Source organism: Salvia hispanica, chromosome 1 (genome assembly GCF_023119035.1).
Source record: "Salvia hispanica cultivar TCC Black 2014 chromosome 1, UniMelb_Shisp_WGS_1.0, whole genome shotgun sequence".
Lineage (NCBI taxonomy): Eukaryota > Viridiplantae > Streptophyta > Magnoliopsida > Lamiales > Lamiaceae > Salvia > Salvia hispanica.
The window spans coordinates 48,148,257-48,160,655 of NC_062965.1; the positions used below are offsets into that span (position 1 = coordinate 48,148,257).

The window sequence follows — 12,399 nt, forward strand, 5'->3', positions numbered from 1 at the left end:
GACTAGTGTTAGTTAGACATATCTTTGCTAATGAAAGTGTTAGTTATAAAAATATTCTCTATTATTCTATTGAAGTATAGTAATGAATGAAAAGTCGAATTTGAGTGATTTAAAAACAAAAGAGTCGCCCTTTAGACACGGTCTGCAATGAACAGAAGCACTTGTTTTCTTCCAATTCCCCATAAACATGTGCTATAACATGTCGTCTTCTTTCCTCTTGTTCTTGAATGCATCCCTTTTGATTTTCTTTTTTGGATCATTTCTGCGTGCTTAAACAAATTTATTTTCACCTATGTTACGTCTTGTCACTTTATAAGAAATTGTCCAAAAATAAAATAAGCTAGCAACTTCTATATGTAAATTTTAAAATAAGCTTGGTAGGGTGCACTACATAAATGTAGTAGTATAGTAAGATGTTGCACTATTTAAATCAGAAAAACATCGTACTATAGTATTAGTAGAATAAAACTTCATGGAAACTTATAAAATAAAATCATTAAGAAAACTAAATTCAAACATTAATCATTTAAAAGCAGTCAAATTTTGTAATCAATTTGATTCAAATACAACAAATTAATAACTGAAACTAACCTGAAAACTGAGACTTTATTAAACATCACAAATATTTTAAGTTATAAGTACATATAACAATTTTTAATTTATCACTAGATTAACGTAAACATCACAACTATTTTAATCTATAACATATAAAATATTTAATTTATTACATGGAGTAGTAGTATAATATAAGCGATTGAGTAAAATTGACGAGGACGGCATTGTCAAAAACGACGAATAATTTTTGAAGAATCATGATTTAATTATTTGTCACATTTCAACATCATCTGTAACACCCAAAACTTTGGTCTGTCTTTTGTAAAATGCTCAGTGCAAGAGATGACCCAATTCAAACACTTATATGATTATTTTACACCTCGATTTGCTTGATTTGATTGAATGACATGTATATGTATAAAATATAGAAAGCCCTTCAATAATTAGAGGGAGTTGTTGATCACGTTCATCGACCATTTTCTTCTCAATCATCGGACATGGTATATATCATGAATAATCATAAAGCGACAAAATTGGGGGTCTTGTCCTATAATCTTCACCAAAATAAAAAAATTAAAAAAATTTTGTTATAGCATTGAAAAAAATTGAATAGATTAAAAATTTATAATATTGCTGGTTTTGCTCTTTATGTTTACATTCGATCAACATCGTTACAGATCTTATTTTACTGATTATTAGGACATGAATCATGCCCTTCAATTAATTAATTCGAATATTCGGCTATAGGATTTTGACATTTTCATGTTTGTAGGGAACTTGTTTAAAGTCAGTAATCAATTACCCCTACTAAAGTTTGGAAAATAATTGAGAGTGAACTAATAAAATATTTATCTTTCTATTGTATAGAAAAAAAACATAAATTAAAATAAAGGGTTTTACATGTAGCAACTAGCAAATACTACTCCTATAGTATGAAATTACTCTATTTTGCCAACAGTTGAAAACCACGAAGATTCTTGGTTGTTAATTGAGTATGTTTTGTTCACAGTTCTAAATGACTATGCTTCTTAGTTGTGATTATGATTTGGATCAGTATTCAAATATGACGAAATTCAAATACAAATTTCGGATTAAAATTAATACTTTCAATATATGAGTAAATTTCAACTGTTTAACGTACAATTTTGTGCAAGCTCAATTTAACACTGCTCCAGTCTCATTTAAGATGTGTCTAACTTTTTGTCCCATTTTCATATTTAGAATAAAATTTATCTGAATTAATTACAATTTTCTATCTACATTAATACACTCAATACCTCCATACAAACTTCCGTGTTATCAAAGATTGTGATAAGACAGAGAGAGTAGTAATATATGCATCGACAGATCTATAGGTGCTACGATCGTCCTTCCGATTTGCATAATTTTTTTAATAACACGACAAAAAATTGAAAACTACTTACGTTGTTTAACTTTTTTTAGAAAACAATCACTTTCCCGTTATTTGTCTACCGAATAATTCCGATATTGTTAAAATTATGTTTTGGATCAGCCACCAAACACTAAGGAGATAGTAATAAGTGAGATTATCTCTAAGAATAAAAAGAGTTGAGTGTGGCAGTTAAAAGTGTAAATGCAGGTTCACAAATTGTGTGCTCAAGAAGAGGAGGGTTTTTAGAGACAAAAGATAGAGAGTGGTGGGGCCCATCACCACCGCCCATGCGCACGCTATTCCCTTCTCTCTTCCCTTCCCCTCACCGCGCCACCACCATCATTCCTCCCTCCCCTCTTTGACCTAACCCTAACCCTCTCTCTCTCTCTCTCTCTAAAATTGGCAACCGAGTAACATTAATTGCAAACTCCCTCAAGCCCAAGAAGGCCAAAAATCATAATCATACGCGTATGTAGAGATATTGCTGAAGGTTGTCCACAGTTGTTCCTCAAATCTCTACTTAAATTCCTCCAATTTCGTGTTTTTTTAGAGAGAAACAGAGAGTGTGCAGCAATTATTCAAAAACAATGGATCAGCTTGCTCACGGCCGCCCTCTCCCGCCGCCGTTCCACGCCCGAGATCTCCAGCTCCACCACCACCAATTCCAGCCCCACCTCCTCAATCCCGAAAACAACGACAACAACAACAACAACAACGAGGAGAATGACAATTCCCCGAGCCTAAAGCGCGACCGCGACGAGAGCTATGGCGCGGACGCGGCCTCGGACGGGAAGGACGCGGACGCGTCCGGAGGGGAGGTGGCGCGGCGCCCGCGCGGCCGGCCCGCGGGGTCGAAGAACAAGCCGAAGCCGCCCATCATCATCACGCGGGACAGCGCCAACGCGCTGCGGTCCCACGTGATGGAGATCGCGAGCGGCTGCGACGTCGGGGAGAGCATCTCGGCGTTCGCGACGCGGCGGCAGAGGGGCGTCTGCATCCTCAGCGGCGGCGGCACCGTGACCAACGTGACCCTCCGGCAGCCCGCCGCGCCCACCTCCGTCCTCACCCTCCACGGCCGCTTCGAGATCCTCTCCATCTCCGGCTCCTTCCTCCCGCCCCCGGCCCCGCCCGCCGCCTCCGCCCTCGCCATCTACCTCGCCGGATCCCAGGGCCAGGTCGTCGGCGGCACCGTCGTCGGCCCCCTCATCGCCTCCGGCCCCGTCGTCATCATGGCCGCCTCCTTCGGCAACGCCGCCTACGAGCGCCTCCCGCTCGAAGACGACGAGGCCCCGCAGCCCCCTCCGCCGCCGCCGATGCTGCCCGATCCGGCGGCGGAGAATTTGTTCCAAGGAAACCCTCAGAATCTGCTGAATCCGGTGCAAATGCCGCCGGAGGCCTATTGGGCCACAGGTCGCCCTCCATTTTGATAATCGATCATCCTCATATTTAGTATTTCTTGCAATTCGATTTAGTGCTTTCTCCCTTTTGAATTCATGGTTAGTTACAAAGCATGCAGCTTTAATTTCATGAATTCTTTTGTGCTACATTTTCATATATCAAATCTTGTTACATTACAAATTTACAATCTCTATCTCTTTTCCCTTTTCAATATTTCATGCCTTTTCAACTACATAAAATACTAAGATAGATGTATATTTTTAAAAAATGTATATAATTGATTAGTAGGATCATTAAATATGTAGTGAATATGTGTATAATTGATGGAAGTGGAGATGAACAGAGGGGTATGGGCTTAACAATAGTAGTTTGACTGTAATTAATATTTAGAAATTGAAAAAATGTTGGTGAGAGACATGAATATTGGGTTCTGGGGTTACACGTGCAGTGGGCTTAAGTAGCTCCTTTCCAAGGCACAACTAACTCCAGCAACAAACAGCAGGGATTATTGCAGATGCAGATAAAGTTTTCACCACCTTTATGCCATTTTCTATCTCTCTCTCTCTCTTTCTCTGGTGAGGTGAGTTATCTGTCTCTAGTCTTGATTCTGTAAATTAAGGTTCACTGGACTGAGGCTACTGACATGTTACTCCATAAAGAGTATTTATTTTATGGAATAAGGTTGGAGATAGATTAATTACACATACAATTACTTTTTGCCTTGCTATCATAATATGAATAAACTATTTATTGCAAATTTCTTTGACCTAGATTGAGATAATTAAGTATGTAGAGGAGTTGAAAAAGAACTCATATTTGTTGTAGGAGTATTGTAATTAATTGTAGATGTTCTATTCTTTATTAATCTTTACTTATGTGCCATGAATTTGTGAAAAAAAATCCCGCCAAAACTTTTCAATTTAGAGCAAAAGCGGCGAGCACATTAGTGGTTACGAAAGTGTTTTGGAGGGAAAAGTTCTGCCAAAATTTTGTAACTTAGGATAAATGGCGAGCGATTCCTTGTGCTTGCAGAACTGTTTAGTACAAGATGTTCGCAAAGATAAGTAATTTTGATACTAATGCCCATCAACTATATCTTTATCTTGACCTCGTTCTTTGGACACAAAGTGTGCGCACAAAGACGTACATGAGATTTTCTCTTTTCGTTCATTTTACCGCGTACCCGAAGAACATCATCTTGAAGCACCACTGAAGTGAAGGGATTAACTAGAAGTGTGAGAATCGAGAGTGATCGGGTTTGTGTGCACGTAAAGTTTAGAGTGAAGTTGTAGCTCAAGAGTGATTTTCAATTTCTCTTTTACTATTGTATATTGTGAAAATATGACTATTGTAGAGTACAATGGTATAGAGGTTGTTTTGATCAATTTATTTATTCCTTTCGTCACTTGTTAAGTGAGTCGTATTGTCGTATTTCTTTTTAGGACGTGGGTCAATATTTTTGAAATTTTCTCTCTTACTTTATATTCTACTTAATTCACAAAATTTCAATTTTTAAAAATATCGTGTCGAAAGGGAAGTCTCTTTTAACTAGGGACGGAGGAAGTATAATTATGGTTAATAGCCATTTATTAGTGGCTTATTTGCAATTATTGAAAATGTAAAGATGAAAGTATAAATGTGGTATAGTTTAGGCCAGGGATTAGTATTTAATACGAACGTTAAATGATATCCTTGAACATAGATTATTTTTTGGAAGGTTTACTCGAATAAATTTGTTCCAAGGTAAGGGCATGGAGAGAAAAATTTCCAGATTTTCTTCAAGGCATGTAGTAGTTTTTTTTCTTATAAATTTACTTCTAGTCAACCATCCAAAATGGCTAGTTCAAAATTAAAATATCCTTGTGCAAAATGCGACAACATGAAATATCCACAAACCGACATGATAAGATATGAAAAGGTACATATTCATAGATTTGTAGTGTTTAGCAAAAATGAAAAGGTGAATTTTGTACAATTTGGCAATATGTTGCCACTTATTATAAATAAATTTACAAAATAAATTCATTGATATCTTTCCTATTCCATTTTCCAGTATGGATATTGACAATGCAATTAAGGAGGAGATCAAGTAATCTCTTGCCTGAGGCTAAATAATGTTGATGTAGTCACAGGTGGTGTAAGCTTAACCCTTGGCCTAGATTCTTATCCTTTACGTTTCCTGTAATCTTCGACTGCCTGTAAACGAAGCCTTTCTTGTGAAGCATCCTGGCCTACTTCATCACAAATAGATACTAATTGGTTAGTTAAAAGTACTTGCTAGCCAAAAATGTCCAAATAATTCCATCACGGTATGAACATAAAGTATAAGCAGTTAACTTCGGAGATGCCTCAACGATATCCCCAAACTTAATCTCTTCACAGCCGTGAAAGGCCAAGTCCTCCTCTTCTTGGACCTTCTGCTGTTTCATTTTTTTAGCTTCCAACAGCCTACATATGTTAACCAAAATCACACATTATCCTTCATGAAGGTAAGTGTGAGGACATAAATTGTAGAGCTTACTTCTTTTTGCGCTCTTTTCTAAGTGAACCAGCAGCTGGTGTATCCAATGCCTTAACCGAAGGTCATCCGCTACTTTACCTTTCCTCTTCTTTTTCTTCTTCTCATTCTTGCTCATTTCAGGGGCTTCATCTCCTTGCTCCTTACGCTGTGCCATCGAATCCTGACCATTTTTTCTTTTCATCCATGTAGTAGGTACCAAATACAGTTCAGTTTTTGCTCAAATATTGCAGGCAGCAATAATACATGGACTGATTTCGAGACAGCCTAACAACTATGTACATATCCTGAATTGGTGTGTAGAAGATTAACCGAGTGATCACTTATATTTTGTGGCAGGTTATATGTTGACAGGGTAGAAAACAAAGCACCATCACCCACAACAGCGCGGGATATGGGAAAAACAACATCTGAGTATCATGTTGCTGTGATCATATATCTAAATCAGCTATCATCACCAGCACAAAAGATGAATTGCCAGCCTTAGCACTCAGTAAAGACTTTATTGTAGTACTAGTTATAAATTGCGAAGATTATTCCTAGATCAAGTCTTATCGTCCAATTATGCAAAGCAAAAAAGAAACTATATGCAACAAAATTCCGTATTTCGATTCAGAATGTTAAACATCTCAAATAGGATTTGAGCATCATCAATACCAAAAGCATGAAAAGCACTTGCACATACATACAATGTCGAAGCCAATGTAGCACGACCAGAGCAGACAAGAGATTCACTCACAGTAAATGTGTCCAATTAGTCGAAACCCTCTGAAACATCTCCTCTAATCGAACTTGAGAAAATGAAAATATCCTAATAGGTTGCTACCAAAATCTGAATTTGTGTATAGCACAGCAACCAGCTGCGTAGATTGTCAAATAAAAACCAGAAGCTTCAAAATTCACACTACTACATTCATACTTTGCATCAGCAAATAGGAGAACCGTTTAAAGTGGCTTTAATACCTTGTCAGCTGCATCTCCTGTTTTTTTTCTTCCCAAAATTAAGTGCTTCTTTTGAAGCTCCTGAAAACAGCATTTAAAAACCGATAAATAATGGAGCAATATATGATGAATAACATGAATCCGATCAAAGCTTCCAAACTAAACAAATGCACAAATATCTATTCTATCACTATATGCAATTTATGAAACCTGTAAAAGACATTAATTAATTTGCCAAGTTTGGACGAGAGACGGGTACTGTAGTGTTCCCGCCATCATGAGCCGCTCTGTAGTTCTTCTCTCTTCTTCTAATCGCCTTTCCTCCCATTTCTTACCTTTCTTCCACTTAGATACAAAGAGAAGTATTCATAGACCCTAACATAGTCTAATTCTCGTAGGGATTTGATCAAATGCAAACTCTAAATATTGTACAAACTCCAAACTATGATTGGGACCATCAGAAAATATCAACAGATAGCAAAATAATACCAACAGAAAATGTCAACAATGGATGCTGTGTTGATATTGTGTTGAAACTGTGTTGAATTGATGTTATTTTGTCATCTGTTGATATTTTTTGACGGTCCAAATCATAATTTGAAGTTTGTACAATATTTAGAGTTTCCATTTTATCAAAAACCAATTATATAACTATAACACCCATTTCTATAAATACACTATCTTATAATCCAATTTATTTAAACTGTTTAAAAAAAATTAAAAATATTGTAGCCAATAGTGAATTTAAAAATCACTTTCGGTCAAGGTTTAAAATATTGGATCGTTTCAATCGCGAATCACACTGATGTTCGATTAATTTAGAATAAAAGTTGCTTAGATACTGAATTGTTATGAACCGATGGATAAACTAGTAGTAATATATACTCCTATTTAACTACGTTATATTTGCTATAGTATTTCATTTAAGTAGTCGATCGTCCAATTAAACTATGAATCGATATTTCATCGATTTGCTATATTTACATATATACTAGTAGTAGAATATTTCAATTAAACACTCGATCAATTTAACTATGAATCGATAATTCATCGATTTGCTATATCGATGCGATTTTTAAAATTTAATTCTAGCCCGTTTTAAGTTTAAACACTGAACGTGTGAGCCTCAGCGCATACAACTCATACACACCTCGTGACTTTGACTCCCAATTTGATTAGATCACAATCACACACAAATCTCTGCTTTTGCCGATCACCATTCATCCCAGCAGGCCTCAATCATGATGCCAGCGACCAAAGCCGCGCCAATCCGGCTTTTCGTCGCCGCTCTGATCGTCGCCGCAGCTGCGGCGGCGGACACTTACACCAACCACACCGTGGGCGGCGACGCCGGCTGGTTCTTCAACGCCACCGCCAATAAGACTTCCGCTGATTACACTGCTTGGGTTGCTAATACCACATTCAATCTCGGAGACTATCTCAGTAAGTGCTCAATCCTGATTTTCAAGTTTCAGCTCAATTCGTACTCATTATTGGATTGGATTTGATTTTATTGATGCTAGATTTCTAGGTTTTATGAGTTTCTGCTATTGAGATTTGAGTTTTTTAGTTGCTTATGGATTAATTTTTGGTGTCTTCTTGTTAATTGTTGATTGCAAATGTGTATATGGATGTTTGTATAACAGAATCTAGACTATTAGCATGTTTCAATTATTTGGGATTAGGGCTTTGTTAATGAATCTGGTTAATTTTGGGGGAAGGAAATAAAGAAAGTATGTTGCTAATTAAGCTGAGATGGTGAGAATTCATTAGTTGAAATCTTCAATTTTTATGCATTTATTATGCATTCAAAGAAATGGAACATCAGAATTCAGACTCAGAAAGGCAACAAAATTTGGTTGACAACAACTTGAGCTGAAATTAGAATCTAATGAGATTGCAAGTTGGGAAACTTATCTGATTATCTGTTTCATTCTGCTTTTTTTCTGCAGTTTTCAACACAAACACAAACCAAACTGTGATCCAAACCTACAACAAGACGACGTACAGTAGCTGCATAACCGATGATGCCTTGGACAGCGATACGTTTCAGTATGATGGCGGAAGAAACGAGTTTGGAACCGAAATGACCGTATCTGTGCCGCTGACCATTGAAGGGACCCAATATTACTTCTCGGACGCTGATGATGGGCAGCAATGCGAACAGGGGATGGCCTTCGAGATCAAAGTGGAGCAAGGGCTGGGGCTCCCGCCGAGCCTCAACCAACCACCTCCTCCGGCCTATGTTCCGTCACCGGGCTCAGCAAATGACGAGGGGGAGTCGCCACCTGCAGATACGGTGGCGAACACCCCTCCTTCCTCCAATTATGCTGTCATGACTGGTGGTAGCTTTTTTGTTACTGTGATTGTTGTTTTGATCTCCTTGGTGGGATGTTGATGGTATAGACTATAGATATTCAAGATTTTTTTTAGATTTCAGGGTCTTCGAATAAATTTTTGGACACACACAGTAGAAGAGAAGAGATGATCAACTTTGTTGCACTGAGCCTACACTGAATTCTTTTATTTTTTTTTCATCGCTGTCTTCTTTTCTTTTGCTTTCACTATTTTTCATCTTCAAATTAAAGTTTCATTAGCTCAAACAATAGAGAATGTGATCTTTAGCTTTATTGTCATAAGTTCAATTTTTCACCAATATAGAATGTGATCTTTTTTTAACTTATTATATCGAGCTAGATTTAAGGGCCTGAATATATTTTTTCATATTTTATGGATGTAATTTGGCAAAATAATAATTTAAGTAATACTAGTTTTTTTCTTATTTTTGAATTAATAGGTCAAATTTATGATTTCGCATAGAGCAACCACCCCTATTAATTCATTTGCAACTCTTTCAAAATTACGAGTACCAACAAACAAAAAACATTACTCTTTGAAAAAATAAACATCAATTTAGAAATTGGAGTATATAATATCAAATTTGCATTAAATTTTCACTTTTAATATCACCCGAGTATATAAGTCCAAGCTTCGGAGTATACAATAGTGTTAATATTACAAACTGAAGTTAGTGCAATGATATCAATGTGTATGTAGTACTATTTCACAAATACATAAAATATTAAGGTTAATATTACAGTGTAATTCTAGTTGAGGATAAAACAAGCAATTTATAACAATTGCAGAAAATATAATTATTCATCAACAAAGTCGCACACACAACACACACTAGTCCCATCGATCAAGACAATATTTCATGTCAAATTTTACTACTAGTACAATTTTAAACACACAATGTTCGAGCATATGCGGAAAACAGTATTTGCATGTCTTCACAAAAAATTTACTGACTCTGTAATGTCTATGTAATACTTTTTCTTTATCGTTTTACAGCAAAGGAAAAGAGACAATTTGTGAAGTTTAAAATTCATGGAAAAACCTCAATTTTTTGAAAATTCCATGATATTAGAGCCCAATATCCCTATTATTTTCTTTCCTCTTAATAAATCAAAAACGAATTTGCTAACCCCATTCTTTTTTCGTATCCATATTCTGTTGGTTTCAATTGGTTTTCATACATACAGAAAGCAACGCCTTGATTATTCCTAGTATTTTTTAGGAAATCTAGACAATTTTAAGGAATTTAACAAGTTAGATTGAAAGTTTGTTACTAAGATCGCAGTCATTGGTTTTGATCGTTTTCTTTTTAAAATGAACTCAAATAAAACTCCACTCAAACATTTTCAAACTAAATATGTATACATAACGCACACAATTTCATTCATAATAGTAATTGTTTGAAAAAGATAAAAATGTTTGGAAAAGATGAAAATTGTCATATTACATGTGAGTTCGACATAGCGGCACGAGATGAAGAGGAACAAGACTTACCTACCGCTCTGGACGCATGTTTTTTCCGATATGTACACAAACTCTGAATCCTCATATCTCTCATATCTTCCAAATGGTGGCTTGATTCAATTAATTTTATTACCCTGACAACACCATATCTTAGAGTAAGAGGAAAAAACTGGTATATTTTGCTTATGGCAACCATCTCATGCAATATACTAAGGCCTCGTTTAGTAGCTATGTCATGTTTCGACTAGACATATATGATTTGTGATAGTTATCATAGTTTCAATTAGTTTATTTATCTTAATTGGGTGTTTGATAGCCTAAGATAATTATGAATTATTCTATTTAAGTATTTGGTACAATAAGTTACAACTAAAGATAAAATTATGATGGTCAAAATTAACCTCACTAATTTAACTTAATAATTAAAGTACCCTTAAAGAATAATTGCTCTCTCCCTCTACTCAATATACGCAAATTCCCAATATACCTCTCCAAATTTCCAATATAATAAAATCATCTCTCTTCTACAACTCACTCTCTCTCTACTGTTAATTGCTACGCATCTCTCTTCTACAAATTCCTAATATACTCTCTCTCTACAGTCACCATCTTTCACCATCTTCCTTAACTCTATCTACTATACTTCTCCAAATTTCCAATATAATAAATCACCATCTTCCTCAATCTCTCTACAGTACTTCTCCAATTTCCAAATATCCCAAAATCACCATCTTCCTCAATCTCCTCTTCACGACCGACGATTCTCCATGGCGCCAACACCGCCGCCTTCCCTCTCCCTTCTCCCTCGTCTCCCTCTCTCTGAATCGCTCTCTCTCTCTCCCAATATCCCTCTTTTTTCCGGCGATCTGCGCCGCTGCTGGAACACATCGCCGTAACACCTCGGTTCGCGCCGCTTACCATCTCGCTCAGAACCCATCGCCTCTGGCCATCGTCTCCGTCACAGTGCGGTCCCGTTGCTTCGCCGCACGCGTCGGAAGTCCGTCTCTCTCTATTTTGGCATCGATCTACTTCTCCCCCAATTCCAAAGTTTAGATTTTTACTCCTGCTTGTTTAAAGGAATCATAAGGTTTCTGGAAGAGAATTCATCGTATTAGGTTATTCAAATGGAGAAGAGTTACATGCCTTTTTATAGGCTAGATGATCACCCAATATATGGTAAGCTATAATCATGCTAACCTAATATTCTATACAAGGTATTTAAATCATTCACTAATTACAATATCAATCCTTGATTGCAGGAGATCAATTCTTGATTTGTGGAAATCTTCCTTCCAACACTCTCCCTCAAGTTAAGTGACGGGATTGCCGATGCTTAACTTGTCCAATACTCTCCGAAAAGATTGGGAATTCACAGCCTTTGTCAAGATGTCCGCCAATTGATCTTCTGACTTGACATAGGGAAGCTCCACAATTTTTGCATCAATTGTGTCCTTTATGAAATGTCGATCAACTTCCACGTGCTTGGTTCGATCATGTTGAACCGGGTTCTCCGAGATGCTGATGGCTGCTTTATTATCACATAGGAGTCGACATGGTTGAGATGATTTGAGATCCAGCTCAGTCATGAGCCTCTTCAGCCACAATACTTCCGTCAGTCCACTTTTTATCCCTCGAAATTCTGCTTCGGCACTTGAAAGTGCTACCACCTTCTGCTTCTTACTCCTCCATGTTACAAGATTACCTCCTACAAAGGTAAAATATCCTGCAGTAGACTTTCTGTCATTTGGGTTTCCTGCCCAATCTGCATCAG

The 12,399-nt window shown here is 36.9% G+C and overlaps 2 protein-coding genes and 1 pseudogene across 2 annotated transcripts; 2 read left to right on the top strand and 1 right to left on the bottom strand.

Moving 5' to 3' along the window:
* Positions 1-2,168: 2,168 nt before the first annotated feature.
* Positions 2,169-3,557, top strand: LOC125201158 (AT-hook motif nuclear-localized protein 22-like). Its single transcript, XM_048099127.1, has one exon. It carries the CDS (start codon positions 2,536-2,538, stop codon positions 3,373-3,375), a length of 840 nt encoding a protein of 279 aa, XP_047955084.1. The 5' UTR covers positions 2,169-2,535; the 3' UTR covers positions 3,376-3,557.
* A 1,874-nt stretch (positions 3,558-5,431) lies between these two features.
* Positions 5,432-7,134, bottom strand: LOC125199185 (annotated as a pseudogene).
* A 775-nt stretch (positions 7,135-7,909) lies between these two features.
* On the top strand, positions 7,910-9,373 carry LOC125201159 (lamin-like protein). The gene is made up of 2 exons (XM_048099128.1): positions 7,910-8,249; positions 8,759-9,373. The coding sequence occupies exons 1-2, from the start codon at positions 8,048-8,050 to the stop codon at positions 9,202-9,204; spliced, it is 648 nt and encodes a 215-aa protein (XP_047955085.1). The 5' UTR covers positions 7,910-8,047; the 3' UTR covers positions 9,205-9,373.
* Positions 9,374-12,399: the final 3,026 nt, after the last annotated feature.